The sequence below is a fragment of the Primulina tabacum genome, chromosome 4 (genome assembly GCF_025594145.1).
Source record: "Primulina tabacum isolate GXHZ01 chromosome 4, ASM2559414v2, whole genome shotgun sequence".
Classification (NCBI taxonomy): domain Eukaryota; kingdom Viridiplantae; phylum Streptophyta; class Magnoliopsida; order Lamiales; family Gesneriaceae; genus Primulina; species Primulina tabacum.
Genome location: NC_134553.1, coordinates 8,956,729 through 8,975,757, shown reverse-complemented (window position 1 = coordinate 8,975,757; position 19,029 = coordinate 8,956,729). Strand labels below are relative to the sequence as shown.

General features: G+C 32.6%; 2 protein-coding genes across 2 annotated transcripts; one reads left to right on the top strand and one right to left on the bottom strand.

The window, feature by feature from the left end:
- The first annotated feature begins 4,706 nt into the window (after positions 1 to 4,706).
- On the top strand, positions 4,707 to 8,689 carry LOC142543022 (phototropic-responsive NPH3 family protein NPY1). Its single transcript, XM_075649981.1, has 4 exons — positions 4,707 to 5,623; positions 6,475 to 6,544; positions 6,709 to 7,887; positions 7,988 to 8,689. The coding sequence occupies exons 1-4, from the start codon at positions 5,562 to 5,564 to the stop codon at positions 8,486 to 8,488; spliced, it is 1,812 nt and encodes a 603-aa protein (XP_075506096.1). The 5' UTR covers positions 4,707 to 5,561; the 3' UTR covers positions 8,489 to 8,689.
- Positions 8,690 to 13,859: 5,170 nt separating this feature from the next.
- On the bottom strand, positions 13,860 to 16,262 carry LOC142543023 (putative WRKY transcription factor 60). The gene is made up of 4 exons (XM_075649982.1): positions 16,031 to 16,262; positions 14,994 to 15,284; positions 14,749 to 14,865; positions 13,860 to 14,499 (listed from the first exon to the last, which is right to left on the bottom strand). The coding sequence occupies exons 1-4, from the start codon at positions 16,097 to 16,099 to the stop codon at positions 14,125 to 14,127; spliced, it is 852 nt and encodes a 283-aa protein (XP_075506097.1). The 5' UTR covers positions 16,100 to 16,262; the 3' UTR covers positions 13,860 to 14,124.
- Between the last annotated feature and the right edge of the window lie 2,767 nt (positions 16,263 to 19,029).

Genomic DNA, 19,029 nt, shown 5'->3' with positions numbered 1-19,029 from the left:
CCCAAGTTAATTTGTATTAAATCTATTATCAATCTCAACATATATCTAACAGTTGTTTACAATCTTTTTGATCAATGACGATATTTAAATTTAAAGAAACTTAATATTATTCTTCTATTTTCTATCTTATTAGTTTTTCAATTTAATGTTTTTACAAACTAAAAAATATATAATCCCAAAAAATAAAATAAAATAACTACCAAAACGTTTATGTAATCACAAACCCAGCCGTGAATAAGTGTAATTAAGCTTTCAAGACTGTAATCCAAAATTTAAGATCAACAACTAATTGATTACATATTTCAAATCACCACTGAAAACATAGTCATTATATAATTATTATATCTTCTCTCAACTTTTTTCACATCAATCATTATATTATTATTTTTTATTTTCATAATTTAATTAAACTATGTTTCTTTTTAAATATCACACAACCTTCAATTGTATCCAAACATCATTAAAAAATAATAATAATCTCCCCCGAAATATTTTTAAATATATGATTTTTTACAAGATTTTATAATTATTTATATCTATGCTTTTTATTCGATCAAGGTCATAAATCTAGAAAATGTTTTCGGACCTAAAATTTGATTTTGGAGTCTAGTTTTCGGAATTGGGTATAAAGGTGAGACATATCATGGTCCCATAGACTATTTATGTTATTTTTACTATAAAAAAATATTTATTTTATTTGATATATATATATATATGTATATATATGAGTGTTGTCAAGGGTGCAGGGTTTTCGTGAGCGCCAGCTGTGCAGTTTCTTTTATTTATTTTTTTAAATTAAAAACTCAAATAAAAAAAAAAGCTTTTAATTTAGAAACTAAATCCTCCACCTACCGCCTTCACCAACCAGAACAGAATGAAAGAAACACACCACACGGTCGTGAGCTTCAAGTGAAGGTGATTCTGGAGATCTCGTGCAGGCTTTTTTCGGGCACCTCAAATCAGAAGGTAAACCGAACCCAATTTTTTAATGATAAGAATGGCTCATGCTCGATGTTCTCTAATACATTCACACATACACCGAACCCAATTTTTATTTCGAACAACCTCGATTTACATTCACTTGAAGCTCACGACCGTGTGGTGTGTTTCTTTCATTCTGTTCTGGTTGGTGAAGGCGGTAGGTGGAGGATTTAGTTTCTAAATTAAAAGCCTTTTTTTTATTTGAGTTTTTAATTTTTTTTAAAAAAAAAAATAAAAGAAAACTGCACAGGTGGGCGCCAGCACAACGCCCACGAAAACCCTGCACCCAAGGGTGCAGGGTAACAACACTCATATATATATATATATATATATATATATATATATATATATAAGGTGAGGATAAAAACTTGTGTGAGACGGTTTCACGAGTCGTATTTTGTGAGACATATATCTTATTTGGGTCATACATGAAAAAAATATTAATTTTTATGCTAAGAGTATTACTTTTTATTGTGAATATCAGTATGGTTGATCCGCCTCACATATAAAAATTCGTGAAACCGTGTCGCAAGAGACATTGTAAAAGATGAGACATATCATGGCCCCTTGGACTATTTATGTTATTTTTAATATAAAAAAAATATTTATTTTATTACATATATTTGTGTGTGATTGTGTGTGGTAACCATCATAAATGCGGAACCCCATTAGCCCCTATCATCATTTGTATATGATAGTTATTCACCACGCTTAAATTCTTACAATCATTGCAGCCTCAAGCCATGTGCTTGGTCATAATTTTTCACATTTTATTATATAGATCAGTAATATTGATAGCGAGATTTGGTGTGTATCCAAAGATTTTACGTATAAATTCGACAAATATATTCGGAGTTGAACAGTTGTCGTGTGAAGATAATTGGATGAAATAGAAATATATTTGTGAAGTGAAGAACAAGGTGATTGTTGTATATTGGAAGAGAAGACGTGAACATAAGATTTTGATGGGAGAATGAACGAAGTTTTGTCGGTTTTGGTCATTAATTTTAAGAAGCAAATATTATTTTTTAATGATAAAAATTAAAATGATTTGGTGTAATGAGGTCGGAGAAAAAAAAATAGCACATAAATTATATTTTATTATAAATTCCGCAAAAAGTATAAATCAAGATAAATTTTTATTTTTTCCTTTAATTTTCCAAATGTATTCAATATCATGAAGATTTCCGGGATCATGTGACATAGTTGCTAGTGACAAAAAATATGCATATGCTTGATTTTTATCTTTTTTGGGAAATTTTTTTTAAAAGATAATGTCGATAGATTTGTTACTTAGACACTGATTATGATTATAACGCAATTTTCGGCCTATTTGCATCACTGATTATGATTATACATATACATATACATGTATATATTATATATATATACAATATATATTTGCTTTTTAAAATTTTTATGAGAAATGCTGATTTAATTTGCTTTTTTCCCCTTCTAAAGTCATGAATTGGAATGTGCACCCTATGATATTAGATTAAGGGCATCCGCATCCGTCGGAATTAATCCATGTTAATAACTCTCCATCTCATCAAAAATGATGGGGTCCACGAGTCACATATTCATTACATTAACACTTCCCCATTATTAACACACACCTACATTCATTTAATTTCAACTTTCATTATTTATGGGTCCCACTGTCCACTTACTCATTTTTTTTTATTTTTAATATTTCAATATCTTTCTAATATTTTTAAAATTTTACAACAAATATTACTAAAAATTTAATTAAAAAACCGTCGCACATAGCGACGGGTGTTAAAAAACCGTCGCAAATAGCGATCTTTTTTTTAAAAAAACAGACGCTTTTCACTTTGCGACGGTTTACGAAAAACCGTCGCAAAGTTACGATGGTTTACGAAAAATCGTCGCAAATTTCGAAATAACGCCGTTCATTCTGATGAATTTCTTGGCTGCCATGTCAGCCAAGATTATTAATTCTTGCGCCCACATTGGTGGGCGAAAATTAATGGGTGTTATTAACACCCATTAACCAACCAATATGGGTGCCCTAAGTGAGGTCCCCTCCCACTTAATTTTAGGACCACTCAGAAATAAATTTAATTGCAACTCTCCTCGCGCAATTAATCTCCATTTCTCTTTAAACAAAAAAAAAATAAAAAATTCTCTCGAGAAAACAGAAGAATCTAAACTTTTATGGATAATGCTAAATGTAGAACGAATATATCAATATTTATAGCAATTATATTATGATATTTTTCTATTATTTTATGAGATTTTTATTGAATTTATCTTGAGATTTTGATAAACTAAAATTTTGAATTTTTTATATTATAAGAATTATTGTATAAATATAGTTGTATACACGAATGTAATTCGACATCTATATTTATTCAACTGCATGAAATAATTATTTATTTAGTGGAAAAAATGAAGGAATTGCAAACACAGTGGACCACAATTGAAATTTAAATCATTTCAGGTAATAATATCGACGACGGGGACCATTATTTGAGGCTAATCTGGAAACTATTATTAGAATTAGCACTTGAGATCTTTTATGTACGTAGTTGCTTTTTTAATTATTATTATTCTAAAAAAATAAATTTGAATTTTAAATTTTAAATTTTTATTAGTAAAAAATTAAGAAATTCATGTTCAATTTAAAGAATATATACTTTAATTATTTCCTCAGAATTCGTCGCCCTTCTTAAAAATATAAATGAAACCGATTTTGCAGTTCAAAATTTAAAAATTCATATTCAAATTTTTTTTCTAAAAAAATATATCTTTTTTTTGGGTTTGAAACGAAAATTCTCTCTTTTTCGCACCTAATTTTTCGATAAATATTAGTTCTCTTGTCAGACGGTCTCACGAATCTTTATCTGTGAAACGGGTCAACCCTACCGATATTCACAATAAAAAGTAATACCCTTAGCATAAAAAATAATACTTTTTCATGGATGACCCAAATAAGAGCTCATTCTCACAAAATACGACCCATGAGATCGTCTTATATAAGTTTTTGCCATTGAATAAAAAAATATTGAATTTCAGCTTTTGATTATTTCAAAATTTAAATAGATTATTATAAAATACATTTTCTCAAATTAATTTAATTCGGACACATTGGGTGGGTTACCATTTGTTGCTAAAAGCCGAAAACTTGGCTACTCTCACACACACATGCTACCTACATTATTCTCACAATATTATATATTATCTCTTTATACATACAAAGGTCTAACTCCATTTTTTTATATACACAAGTGTTCTGACATATAATGGGTGTTATATTAATTCTTTTTATTTGATAATTTTTGTTTAAAAAGTATATTATTTTATTAAGATATAATTCTTATAGATTATTAAGTAAATAAAATTTATTGAAATAATTTAAAATTTTAAGTAAATTAAAGATAAGTTGAATAAAAAATCGAAAAAAGATAAAGTAATGTATACAAATTATTAACAAACTCACAACAGCAGAGTTAGCTAACAAATATTTTGAATAGTAAAACCGTAAAGAAATTTTGGTAATATTAAACTTTAACATTTCATGCTAACTAATTTTGATATGTGATTGTGACGTCGAGAAAATATTTATATGATAAATATTAATTTTATATTTTTGATTTTTCTGAATTTTAATTCCACATGTTTCCCAAAAATAGGGTGGGGGGAGCAAAAATGGCCTTAAAAGATTAGGATTTAGGCGTGCGTCGAGGCCTGAAAGCTTTTACAAAAGAGGTTCCAATTCTCTGTTGACACCGCTAAGTCTCAGTCCAAAGGAGGGAGGGAGGAGGTCCCCCTGCCTGCGTACCACTACTCCATATACGCACACAAATAAATACACACATCGTAGGTGGTCTCTCTCTTCTGCAAAATTTCAGAATAAAGCTGAGCTATGACCATTCACAAACATGGGATACTCTTGAGATTCGCAATTTAAAGAAGAAATCTTGGAATATCAGGAGGAGTTATAACAAAGACGGCTGGAATTTAAGGACCCGTCTTTAAGTATATGAGGTTGGTGTGAAATAATCTGTCAATAGTAACGGCGTCATAGTATACATGTCATCGCAGTGATATAATGCAATGAGGTGTATGCATGTTTGATAAACTAAGACAAGATAAGAAGAAGAAGAGGAGAGTTGAAACTATTTTCTGCTGTTTAGCACGGGGGACGAGACATTATCTTAAAAGTGGTGTGGGCAAGAGAAAAAGTGAAGACATTTCTGATCCTGCTCTCGTCTGGGATTTTGTTTTATTTTTAGTTATTTTGTTTTTTCTTGTTGTGGGGTTTGTTTTGTTGTGTTTCTAGTGGTGGGTTTATTCTTGTTTTCTGGCATGGGAGAAATGGGAGAGGTCATGGGCTGAAGTAAAGTTTCAAGCTTTGGTCCTTTTCAAGCAGGGAACAAGTTCCTGTTTTTCTGTGAATTTTAGTTCATTTCTTCACTAGCTTTTATTTGTTTCCTCGAGGCCTCGTTTCTTGTCAAGTACTGTTTGCAGAGTGGGGAGTTGGTGAGATAGAAGTTAACTTTTTCTGGGGGCTGTAAATTCTTGAAATCGAAGACAGCATTTTCTTGACGGGTGAAATGAAGTATATGAAGTTGGGATCAAAGCCTGATGCTTTCCAAGCTGTAGGGAACTGTGTAAGGTGCGTTATATTCGCCCCTCGACGTATTCTGTATTTATGAATTTTTTTTGTACTTGTTTTTATTTTGATTCTTTATTAGTTCATGATCTGTTATGTACCTATATATACGTTAACTAATTTTGACAGCTCAAAGTCCAACGTTTAAATTCCTCGAAATCTCCTTTGAACGCAATAGTTAAATAGAAGCCTATTGAAACTGTGAATGTGTTTCATTCCGATTGGAGGTCAGAGGTTTGTAAATAATTTTTGTATCATAAAAGAAGTCAACTGTTCTTAGTTTTTTCTTTAATTCTTGTGTCTTTTTTTGTGGTCCCTTTGTGGGGTAATTTATTTCATGTAGATAAAAGAAGTATAACCATTGCCCCCTCACCGCTTTTAAATCATGTGTTGAGAAGAGGATAGGCATGCAGTTTAGACTTAAATGTGCTGAGCTAATGTTTTTATCCTAAGAAAATAACAATCTTGGGAGATTGTTGCAAAGGACTGCGAGTCAACTATTTGAAAGGTCCTGGACGAAATCTTATAGCATAAACAATTGGAATGTTATCGACAAAGTTACTAAATTTTGCACCTTTATCACAGTTTTGGAAAACTACTCCATTCGATGAATCGAGTTAGTGATTCCATCACCATTTTGATTGGGAAGGTCCAAGAAATTTGATTGCGGGTTATAAGTTTTTTTTAGAGAAATAACCTGAAGTTTGAAGTTTTTTTTTAGGTCACGTGGTCCAGTGATTTGTGGTGCTGGTATTCGGATTATCGTCCATGGAACATTACATAATCCAGTACTGTTTACTGTCGGTTACATATAAGTTATCGATGAAACTTATGGAAGGCATTGAATTCTGCAGGTTTGTGTCATCTGAACTGGAAACTGATGTTGTTATTAATGTTGGGGAACTGAAGTTCCATCTCCACAAGGTGACTTCTTTTGAGGCAATTCATCGGCGTATTGAACAAGTTTGCTTTATAAATATCCCAGAATGTTACCTCGAGTGCCATGTTTTGAATAGCTGATAATTTCGTAAAAATAGCTGTTTATACCCTGTCAAAATCGATGATTTTCTGTTTTTGAAATGTTGCAGTTTCCTCTGCTGTCCAAGAGCAATAAAATACAAAAACTGGTATCAAAATCCAGCGAGGAGGGGCTTGATGAAATTGAGTTGGTTGATTTTCCTGGTGGATCAAAGGAATTTGAAATATGTGCAAAATTCTGTTATGGAATGGTGGTGACTCTCAATGCCTACAATGTCGTGGCAGCACGATGTGCAGCGGAGTATCTTGAGATGACTGAGGATGTTGATAGAGGAAACCTTATTTTCAAGATCGATGTATTTCTCAATTCCAGCATTTTTCGCAGCTGGAAAGATTCTATTATCGTTTTGCAGAGCACGGATTCTCTCCTCCCATGGTCTGAGAATCAAAAGGTGATTGGAAGGAGCATAGATTCAATTGCATCTAAAACTTCAGTTGATCCCTCGTTAATTTCTTGGTCGTATACTTATAACCGGAGCACGTCATCACTGGACAAGGTAACTCAGAGTGAAATAAAGTTCCCGGATAAAACAGTGTACGCTCCTAAAGATTGGTGGGTTGAAGATGTATGCGAGTTGAACATCAATCTTTTCAAGCGAGTTATGATTGCCATAAAATTGAAAGGCAGAACGGACGGTGTCGTGATTTGTGAGGCATTGAAGACTTATGCAGCCAAATGGCTGCCAGATTCTGCCGATGCATTGGTCTCTTCTGTTAATAGGCTCAAGAACAAATCTTTAGCCGAAACAATAATTTGCTTGTTGCCTTCGGACAAGGATGTCAGCTGTTCTTGTAATTTCTTACTTAGATTACTTAAATTTGCTATCCTGTTAAATGCTGACGAGCCTTTAAAGGAAGAACTGATAAGAAGTGTGGGTTTAAAGTTGGATGAAGCTTGTGTAAGTGACCTGTTGATCCCATCAAAATCGCCTCAGACCACCATATATGATATCGAGCTTGTTCAGAAACTCGTAGATCAATTTGTGACCAAAGGAAGAAGCAACAGGAACTTGAAATTCACAGAAAAGAATGGTAGAAATGAAGGCGACTTTGTTTTAGGACATGGGTCTTGGTTAAGAGTTGGGAAGATCATAGATAGTTATCTTGCAGAGGTTGCTCGTGATCCAAGTCTCTCGGTTGTCAGTTTCATTGAGTTATCACAGTCAATTCCCGAGTCAGCAAGGCCAATTCACGACAGATTATACTGTGCCATTGACATCTACTTGAAGGTATCCTAGTTTTACCATACTCATCCCATATACGTGTTCTGTGTGCTATATATGATATATTTGATTCGAACTGCATAATATTGGACACCATGTTTAACAGGAGCACCTGAGTTTGACAAAAATCGAGAGAAAGAACTTGTGTGGGCTAATGGATGTCAAGAAATTGACAACAGATGCATCCATGCATGCAGCACAGAACGAGCAACTACCACTTCGTGTGGTGGTTCAAGTCCTATTTTGTGAACAAACTAGAGCAGCTGCCAGTATTCACACCCCAAGAAATAACGAAGAAAAATGGACGAAAGCAACCCCAGAAAACCCCAAATCCCTTCGAAAGCAAATGGATGATTTGAAGGTGAAAGAAGAGACCGGAAAGTTAACAAAGAGAGGAAGCAAGAACGCAGGATCTGGAGTGATGTTGCTGCCGTCTCGCTCAAGAAGGATCTTTGATAAGCTGTGGATCATGGGTAAAGGGCTGGGAAATGGTGATAACAAGAGTTCAGAGACGTCTGCAAGTTCTCAGAGCCCCGTTTCTATGGTACAAGGGGAGATAAAGTCCTCTAGTTCGTCTTCAAGACGGAGGAGATATTCGATTTCTTAGAGCCTCATCTTGAAGTTTGTATGAGCTTGTTAAATGAGGGAAATCAATGTAAATGTAAAGTCGTAGGATCTGTGTTGCAGTTGATTAAGGTTTGGTCAGATTTAGAGGCTTTCATTATCAGCAGGTTCTTGGATATTGTTGTCTTGTGTATCCCTGCGTCAATTGTTGTGTATTTATTTTATCGTGATCTATCTTTTTTTACTGGTGCAATTGTACTGAATCAAATATTGCCCTTGTTCTCTATCTTGTTTCAGCAATTCATGAATAAAATCTCAACACCAGATCCGATTGAATAAAATCCTAAACAACAGATCCAAACTAAATCCAAATAAAATCCTTAAATATTCACATAAATTAACGAATATCTTGTAAATTTGACAATTTATGTAACGGTTAAGCTTACTTTTGATATTGTCCGCTTTGGCTCAAACAATATTTATATACTCGAAATAAAGTCATAATATCAATTCGCAAACCTATAGCCGCACTGACCAGGATTAACACATGCAGAGCCAACAAGACTCGATCACACAATTATCAATCCAAAACATCGTAAAAGTAACTACCTGATGCTCCACCAGACGCGCCAAAGTCTCTTGGATCACTTGCTATGACATCAAAAACAACAACATATAAAAAAAGAGAAGTCAGTCCCCAATACGACGAACTAGTAAAATTACGATAAATATAAATGACATGAAATAAAATCAAGTAAAATGCAATGCATGTCAGTAAAAACGAAATAACGGATACAAAAACAAAGTCCAAACGAATCGCATCATCAACAGGAATAGTGGCCACCCATGCTAGGTATGCAATAATGCAACATGAAGCCACTGTTCATCCATGCACGTAGCATCGAGGGTCCGATAACGACCCAGTCATCCTCATATAGTCATCAGGAATGTGCTAATCCTATTACTCGCTCCATCGATGGGATGTTAGGAGTGATCTAATCTTATTACTCGTTCCATCGATGATTCAACATCTAAACAGATCAATAATGATAGCAATCAACGAAGTCAAGGGTCGAAATGCTATGCATGAATATTTAATATGACTAGTCGATAAATTTATCAAATATTCCTTTCAAAATGAATAAATTTTTATTTTATTATTTTCAAAGTATAAAAATATAGATTATTTGTCAATCTAAGCATGTCAACTCAAAAAAATTCTTGAATGCAATCACATTATTCGCATAAGTATATAATACACGCCACAACTCATTACAAAATACTTAACGTGTTGGAACTTTTCAAGTTCGCAATCTTGATTTTGATGATAACAAAACTTGTTAATTTGTGTTACTAATAATCTACCTTAGTGTGCAGAAGCTAGGATCACTCACGAGCTGTTTACATCGCAAACTGAAGATCAAACCTGATCCCACAAACTGAATCAGTTTAACTGATTACGTCAATTGAGCAGTCCAGCTGATTGTCCAGTTGATAGGTGGTTCAGCAGGAGAACCTCAGAAGCCTGGCCAGCCGAAGGAGTGTTGAAATGATGAAGAAACCCAGCTGATCAGTTCAACTGAACGAGAGTGAAATCAGTTCAACTGACGAGTCAACTGATTTCACCAGCTCAACTGAAGATCAGTTCAGCTGACCAGTTCGAAGTATCAGTCAGAATCTTTCAGTTATAGATGAAGACAAACTCTTTCAGTGGATTCCAACTGTATGTGAAGGTACAAAGCCATTGTCCAGTCAAAGGACAATAATGGACGTTGCATCAGAGCATTAAAGACAAAACGTTTCAGAAGGACAGCCGAAAAGTCGAGACACAAAGTCCAAGAAACGAATTCAAGATGCAAATGATACAATAAATGAGTCTCACTGTACGTTCAGTTTTCCCGCCTATATAAAGAGAAGATCAGTGAAGACTCAATAACAAAAGAAGAAGTTGAAGCAAAAGAAAAAGAACGATATCGAAACAAAAAGCTTCAACGCAAACAAGAGAGAAAACTTCTACGTCACTCCTTCTTCTTTTTCAAGAATGATTCCACTAAAAGACTTTGGCTTTACAAAAACTCTTTGCAACAGCCTACTCCAATCAGCACTTATCACACTGACTGTTTTGAAACTTTTAGTGATCACTATACAATTCTAGATTTTAAGAACACTCAGTTCACCAGACACCACAACTTAATCAAATAACCAAAAGGTTACTGATGTAAATAAACAATTTGATTTTGGTAGCACGAAGATGATCCTTGGATGATCAGATATCTTTTCTGTTCAGTGCGTGCTGATGAGCGATGAAGTATGTAAACTTTTGATCGCGCTCTGAATCTTTAAAGTATGCAAGCTTGTAATGATTTCACTGCTGTGAGTTTGATAATGTATCGCATTGTTGTCTTGCATACGTCTTTCTCTGTTAATATAAGCGATCGTTCCAACGGTCGGAAAGGATGAGTAACGTTAACCTGTATCAGAGAGATGTTGTGTCACTATCAGCTGCAGCTGCATTAAATGTTTTTCAGACATACATTAAATGTTCTCTTTGCTAGCATTGCCTTGAGTCTCATTCTTTGAAGAGTTGCTTCAGAGTTACCGTTTACGGCAACTGCTTTTATCCTCAGACCTTTGTAAGATAAGTGATCTTTCTTTTCTGGGATAGTGATATAATTGCAGATCATTCTCTGGACTGATGAAGGAACTAGTTATATTTGAAGCGGTACAAACCATTGAATATCTTGAACCAGTCAGAGAATGTCTTTCATTAAGTAGACAATAAATAGCCCTCTTTAATGATATCTTCGAATCAGCTGGTTTGCGAAGTTCATCAAAGTTCGAGCTTCTTTTACTTCAAGCGGTTGAATTATTAGCGGTCTGTACTTCAAGAGGTCAAGCTTCTTTAATATTATCCGGTTGATCATTTGTTTAAGCGGTTAAACTCTTTTAGATTTAACCGGTTGAGAAGCAATCCGGTTGCAAAGCTGGGCGGTTGAGCTGATACCTGTTACACATAAAATATGCAAGTGTTTCCTGAAACAGTGAAGTGTTGTCTTAATTTTGTCGATCACCAAAACTTTTGGGTAATAATAATTTCTTAACAAATGAAATTTTATTTATCGAATAAAATTTACACTTCATTTTTAAAAAAAAACTATATCTTTAATGTAATTTAAAATAAACTACACAATGTCAATATCTTAAAGCACGAGAACTTCCTAGTAGTTCATCATCCTAGTATTACTCTCATACATGTACACTTAACCCAACAAAATTGAATGATAGTAAAAGATTAATCTTTTAGTTCAAACGTTTCTTGATCTTCAGTTCAAAAGTTATATTTGTACCCAAGACATGAATTTTATTTCTTATAATTGTGATCTATCATTCAAAGTCATATACTAAGCTAATGGTGAACACAATGAGGATTGCACTAGCGTGGTTGTCAATGGCCAAACAGTAAAATCTTATGCATGACAAACACAAATAATTGATTGATGTCATAAGAGAACACTTCAAATAAATCAAAATGAGTTTAAATTGCTTTTATGTGTAATAATTATTTTTATATACATGAAAGTGATAGAAAATGCGGAATAAGAATAAATTCAAATCGTTTTTATGTGGAAAAAATAATTCTTACATCTACAGTTATTTAAAATGATTTATAAGATTTTTAAAAATTTCTTATGTTTTTAAATATATTTTTGCTCGAAAAATATTTTTTTAAAAAATATTATAATTATCTTCATGTTTTATGTCATCTCAAATTTCCATCGATAAAATAATTTGTAACTATTTTTTCAAGAACGTGATTTATGTATAGAATTTTATAACTTCAAAATATAGCATGAGAAATTTCGAAATTATGTTTGTTGTAAAAAAAATTTAATTGATATATATGTTTTTTGTTTTATTACTTTGAATACTCATAGTCTGAGTATGTTATTTTTACAATTTTAAGGTTGCAATATTAAAATAGGTGTCAGAGTGATAGTAAGAATATGTTTCTGATTATGGATCACATTAATAAATATTATATATCAATCCTAAAACAACTATAATTATATTAGTTTTCAAGAACTCAAGCAAAATAAAATCTGAATTTTATTGAGGTACCTTAGATTGGATTAATTGTTGAAAAATGAAAGATAATGAGAATAAGGTGAGATCCTCATATAATTCTTATATATTCCACACGTCCAACGAAAGTGCATATCTTCTAGTGTAGTCCCATTTCAATTTTTGATATTGAATTTAACCTAAACTCAACTATTCAATGATATATATTTCCCCCACCAATGTTTTTCGTTGACTGGATTTCGGATACCTCTATCAATCAGACTTGAAGGCGTGGCCTTGAGAGTTGAATTTACCCGGTGGGGTCGAATGCAAGAGGAGTCTCACAATTGAGGTAAAATGTGAAGAAAGGATTCTATATATTCCAACCCCCTCCGGCCCTCCGGCCTTCCCCAACACACAACACGCATATGCAGCCACCTTCTTTTTCTCCGATACTCTCTCACTTGGCTCATACCCGATTAAATCCGGGTGAATCATCGAGTGCCACGTGAAAGCATTCTGTTTTTATTCAAGTCATTAAAATTAATGCGGGTGGTTCGGTACCGTACATAGAAAATTTCTGTCAATACTCTGTATCATATGAAAATTTTCGATATGAGAGAAATTATATCGATATTGTATCCAGATTTCGATATGATATATGTAGAATACTGATACACCGAAATTTCGATACGATATATGTAGAATACTGATACACCGAAATTTCGATACGATATTATATCATTCATATCGAAACCTGATTGCTGGGAAAAGAATAAACAAATCATTTCAATATGATTACTTCAACTTAAGACAAAATTATATTCAAGTAGAAGAACAAGACCGAAAAATATACAATAGTTCTATCATACAACCGTTTTATTTTATTTTATTTATAATTTAATCATCTAAGGTACCGTTTGGTTCAAGTACTTGTAAGTACTAATATAAATATTACTATCATATCACTTGTTTCGTACAAGTATTATTTATCTCGATCAATCAAATTATTAATTATTCATTTCACATCAATCAAATTCGTAATAATTTATCTCACGGCAATCAAATCAATAATATAAAATTATGATATTACCCTTAATAAATAATATTATTAATATTCTATTAATAATTTCAACAAGGACAAAATAGTAATATTATATTATCTCAAATTTAATCAATCAAATCAATTAAATCAAACACTATATTAACTATCATTTTCTATTTATTGTATTATTACAAAATATTACTTCTCTCTATATATATATCTCTATTCTCATATCATGAACCAAACGGTACCTAAAAATACTATATTTTTTAAAATGCACAAATATTACTTCAATATTTCGGTTATACCGAAATAGTGAAAATTTCAAATTTTCATACCGACAAAATTCGGTATCTTTATCAGTACTAAATTTCTCGGTACAGTAATTTTAATATACCCCTAATTACTCTGTAGCTCCAAATCATGACACCTAGAATAAACCAGCTGTGATGAAGCACAAAATGGATTAAACAGAGGACACAAACATACATACGCAACATGCTTTTGAGGCATTCAATGCAGAAAATTGGTCCCTTTAGTTTGATTATTGTCCATCATTTTTCTGTGTTTTTTTATATATCCTCATCTAGTATTCTGCCTGTCACCGCCGCTGCAATGGCAGCTCTGAAGCTGGGGTTTCTTGTCAAGGATGCAGCCATTTGTTGAACGAAAAACTGTTGAAGATCAATGTTCTGATAATGATCAGGACTTGCAGTCGCACAATGAGTTTTGGTGCATACTTTAGGATCTGCAGATTCAAAAATTGTTGTAGGGCCCCCACACGGTGCAGAGAACGAGTCAGAGAACCAAGCTCCGGCTAGTACTGATGGTAACGTAACTGGGATCTCGGCCCTGGGAGGAAAGTGGTGGTGGTGGCAGTCACGGTGGTTGTGCTGACCTTCATACGTGACTAGTAAAAGGGATGGATCATTGGCGCTTCTCTGCACCTACACGCACAAACCCAATTAGGAGAACAAGTTATTTCATAGATGAATAGGTAAAATTGCTCATGCGACATTGAACATTACTGACATATCCGACAAAAAGACTAGAATTGAAAAAATGCACAACAATGGACTACAATCAGGAATTGATTGATAACGTTACTAAAATAAACGACGTGCGTATTTAGTATTTTTCACGAAAAGAGCTAATATGATTAAAAACACAAACTACACCATGTTAACTATTTTCACCTTCTTTTTCACAGGGCAAGTTGGGGCGAAAGAACACTTGTAGTAAGCTCTAGGGGATGGATTATCTTTGGTGACCTTCTGGCCATACTTCCTCCAGTGATATCCGTCCTTCACTATCTGCAATGTTTCCAAAGACATCGTACGCATATACATTAATGATCATCATCTAGATTTATGATATTATGAAGTAATAATCTATGAGAATTTGTTGAAATCAAGCTCTAATTAGGTGCTAACAAACTTACAAGGCTCATATCCGATGGATCGATCCTTACATAAACTGTTGAAACATTTGATTCTATTACATCTTTTGGCCTGTCTGGTGACAATATATCATCATTGAATCTTGGATTCGACGGATTATTTCCGAGGTTTTCAAAGTCGTCGTCGTGGACGCTTCTCTTTGATATTCTTGAGATTTGATTCTCAGAGCATTTCTGCATCAGGCTAATGTAATTTTTACCAACATCTTTGAGCATGACCTTCAGTCTCTTGTTCTCAGCTTTTATTTCATCCAGCTTTTCGATCAAATCAGGCTGCATATTGAATTTCAATTCACACACACACACATATAAAGATAAAAAAAAAAAAAAATGACTTGGAATCCACGTTTGATTTAAAATTTTAACATAATCTCGTTGTTAATTATAAATTTCGAATCTATCGTTTCCAAAAACTAATAAAATGCTGAAGCCAAGAAAAAAATCAAGAGTAGGTCTCTTGTGAGACGGTCTCACGAATCTTTATCTATGAGACGGTTCAACCCTACCGATATTCACAATAAAAAAGTAATACTCTTAGCATAAAAATTAATATTTTTTCATGAATGACCCAAATAAGATATCTGTCTCACAAAATACAATCCGTGAGACTGTCTCACACAAGTTTTTGCCAAAAATTTATTTATAAATTATTGGGAACTAAACTCTATGATTTCATATAACAAAAAATTTAACCATTTTTGTTGGGATACAAGAATAGAATCAAATTTGGGTTTCGATTTTTCGAGCATTCGAAATTTAGTGTTAGTCCAATAAAAAATTTTAAAAAAAACTTTTAAACTTCATTTTTCGGAGTGATGATATTGCACTAGACACATTAGAATTATATGGTGTCAAGTCTGTAATATCCGATGCACATATATACGAAAAAATTAGAAATTAAAAAGAAACAATTCATTGAATTAAGACCAAATTAAATTTTTTTCTCATGAAGTAATACATAAATCGTCCTATATTATTTATTAGTAAAAGAATTTAAAATCTCAAAATATCAGACGTACCAGGCTTTCGCTAGAGGTGTTAACATTGACGTCCATAGTAAGGGTCGTGTCCACCGGTACTTCCTCCATCTCTGCAATTTCAAAGCTTAATTTATTTTGCTACAATATAATCTTCGGTTTCAGATGGACGGGAAGGCTCTCTCTATATATATATACATATTGTACGCCCATCATGCACTTATATATTGGATGTGATGAAATATAGAAAAATTACACATCCAACAGACGAGTGTTACCTCATCGGTGCTCATACGAGTATACATGCTTATATGTATATATATGAAAAGATGAACAAATCCTAAAGTCAAGTCTTTATAGTCTTTGTATTATTAATAGAAAATCGAGAAGCTGGAACGAAATTGATCGATCGATGGCATGTAGAATTTTCATGATGGAATTAATTATTGTTCGTCTAGATGATGTTAATTTAAATCATTAAATTAGTTTAAAATTTTAAAATCGTGTCTTATATATAAATATTGAACACAAATTTTTTTATGCAGCTTACTTCGTTCAATTTGATTATTTTATGATATTGAACATATATTAATTAAAACGTTTCTAAAATTTTAGCGTGAATTTTTTTTTTTAAAAATAAACTAAGAATTATAAATAGTAAAATTGAGTATAAGCTTGCAATAAAATATTAAAATTTTTAAGTAAAAAAAATTAGTCAGAAGTTTGAGAATCAAATTAAAATGGGAAAGTTCCACGAAATCTTATATAGTCCAACGGATCATGCATGCATGTTGCCAGCAAGTTAAAAAGATTGTTGAGTTGTTCGGCCCGAAGATTGTCTTCGTGGGATCCTCTCCAGCACAAAAAGAAAAACACTTTTGTCTTATATTTTGATGTCTCTAAAATTGACACATTTAGAAGGATCTAATCTCATTTCAAAATTTGCCTAATCCTTTAAAGCTCATACCTCATTGTTGATCAAGGGTCCCAGCTATCGAGCTTAACCATATAGTAAGACGTCCGAACCCACATGTCTGAGTCCATGAATCTCTAATAAGGTCAATCTCCTCATCACTGTTTACTAAAAGTCCGAGCCCACCGAGGGGACCTGGAAATCCGAGCTCTAACGCAAATAAGGAATGTGAAGACATTCTCGTTGATAAGAGATCCCGATAAACACGAGATTCATTCAAATCTCATTGAGACAAGGCAATAGTTTTAGCCGCCATAAAGAGTCCTAGTTGTTGTAGTCAGGGAGTCCTACTATATGATGTCTCTAATCTCAGGTAGAGTTCTATCTTTAAAAGAATTCTACTATCATAAAGTAGCCAATAACTCACGCCTTTATAAATATCAGGTATTGACATACGATTTTACACATTCCCACACTCTTACTCGCTTAGCACTTTTATATCTTACTCTTAAATTTGCTATACGCGTTGATTTAAGCATCAGAAGAGTCACGTCGAAAAACTCGCTGGCGTCTTCTAACCCAATTTTTGTCTGTGTAGAACCCAAAGCACTAACCCAATTCACTCAGCCGCGAAAAATTTGAATACCCACATTCCAGTCCGAACCGAAGATAAAATTTTGATATCATCATATTTGTCGTGATTATTTAGTTGGGAACATTGTAATTTTGGTCTTACATTTTTTTTTAATTTTTGTAATTTTGGAATTCTATATTGTCGAATTTCATGTTTAATCATATCTTTTAATTTTTGACATATTTAGTTATTTTTCATCGAGAGTACTAATATGTGACACTTGCACAATGTGGCACTTTCACATGCTTGTCAGCACCATGTTTGCAGTAACATTAGTCTCACATTGGAAAAGAACTAAATTTTAAAGACAACGAAGTAATTTTTTTTTAAAAAAAATACTTTCTCATGGGCTAGTCGTCGGTCGAGTCGAAGATTCGATCAAATAAATTTTTTCGAAAGAAACATATAATTCAATCCGTGTCTGCAAAGTCAAGGAGCTCACCAGAAAAATTTAGTCAAGCCTTAGGTTACCATGATGTTTTAATAATTAATTGAATCGGCTTCAATGATTTTATTATTTATATATAAATTATTTAAAAAATTTGTTGACCAAGCTATTCTTTATTATTATTATTTTTTTCCAAAACATTGAACTTAATACATATTAAAAATATTTTATCCTATAAATTTTTTAGAAGAAATAAAATAATTAATTAAATCTTGACTGAATTACTTGACGAAGACTTTGATATCACCATTCTTTTATTGGCATGTTGCTATATGTCACCAAAGAATGGCATTATCAACGTAATTGGGATGACGCATTTTGATTGTGGCACACATGAAACGTCACATGGAAGGGAAAAAAATTAAACCACTAAACAGTATTCATACACAAAATTCTACATGACTACCTCGACTACTTAACGATAAATTTGTGAAAAATATATATGTCAATATTTGAATTAAGATTTAGTACATAATCATAATTTTTTTAAAAATTAGTACCTGACAATGCTACAATTGTAGTTTTAACTCCCTACAAGCCCACATTGACATTTTTACCTTTTTATTATTTACATAAGTTTATTATTTTATTAACAAAAAGTACACACGTCTTCTTCATTTTAAATATAATTTCAAAAAAATATTGTTCCTCAATTATCATGAAATAAGCGTAAATACTTATTTTGACATACAAAGTACTTAGTATGGGGAATCAGATATTTGATTTCGCTCTTTTATTTGATTGTTAGGTATATAATAATTGAGCAAGATCCAACGGAAACAATCGTTTTGATACGTTGCTGTGATTTCTTGTTTTATAAAATATTTATCTTTATATTATAACATATCATATTATATTATCATATTGATATTGTTGGGGGTTGAAGATCAATTGAAATATGATGATTGGACTGTTTAAAAGATTAAAATTATACTGTTACCATCAGCCTTAATTTTTGATAAAAGGACAAGTACTCGGTCTTATGATTGGCATCAGAGCTAAGATCACGAGTTTGATCATCATTATTACGATTAATGCAATTATCG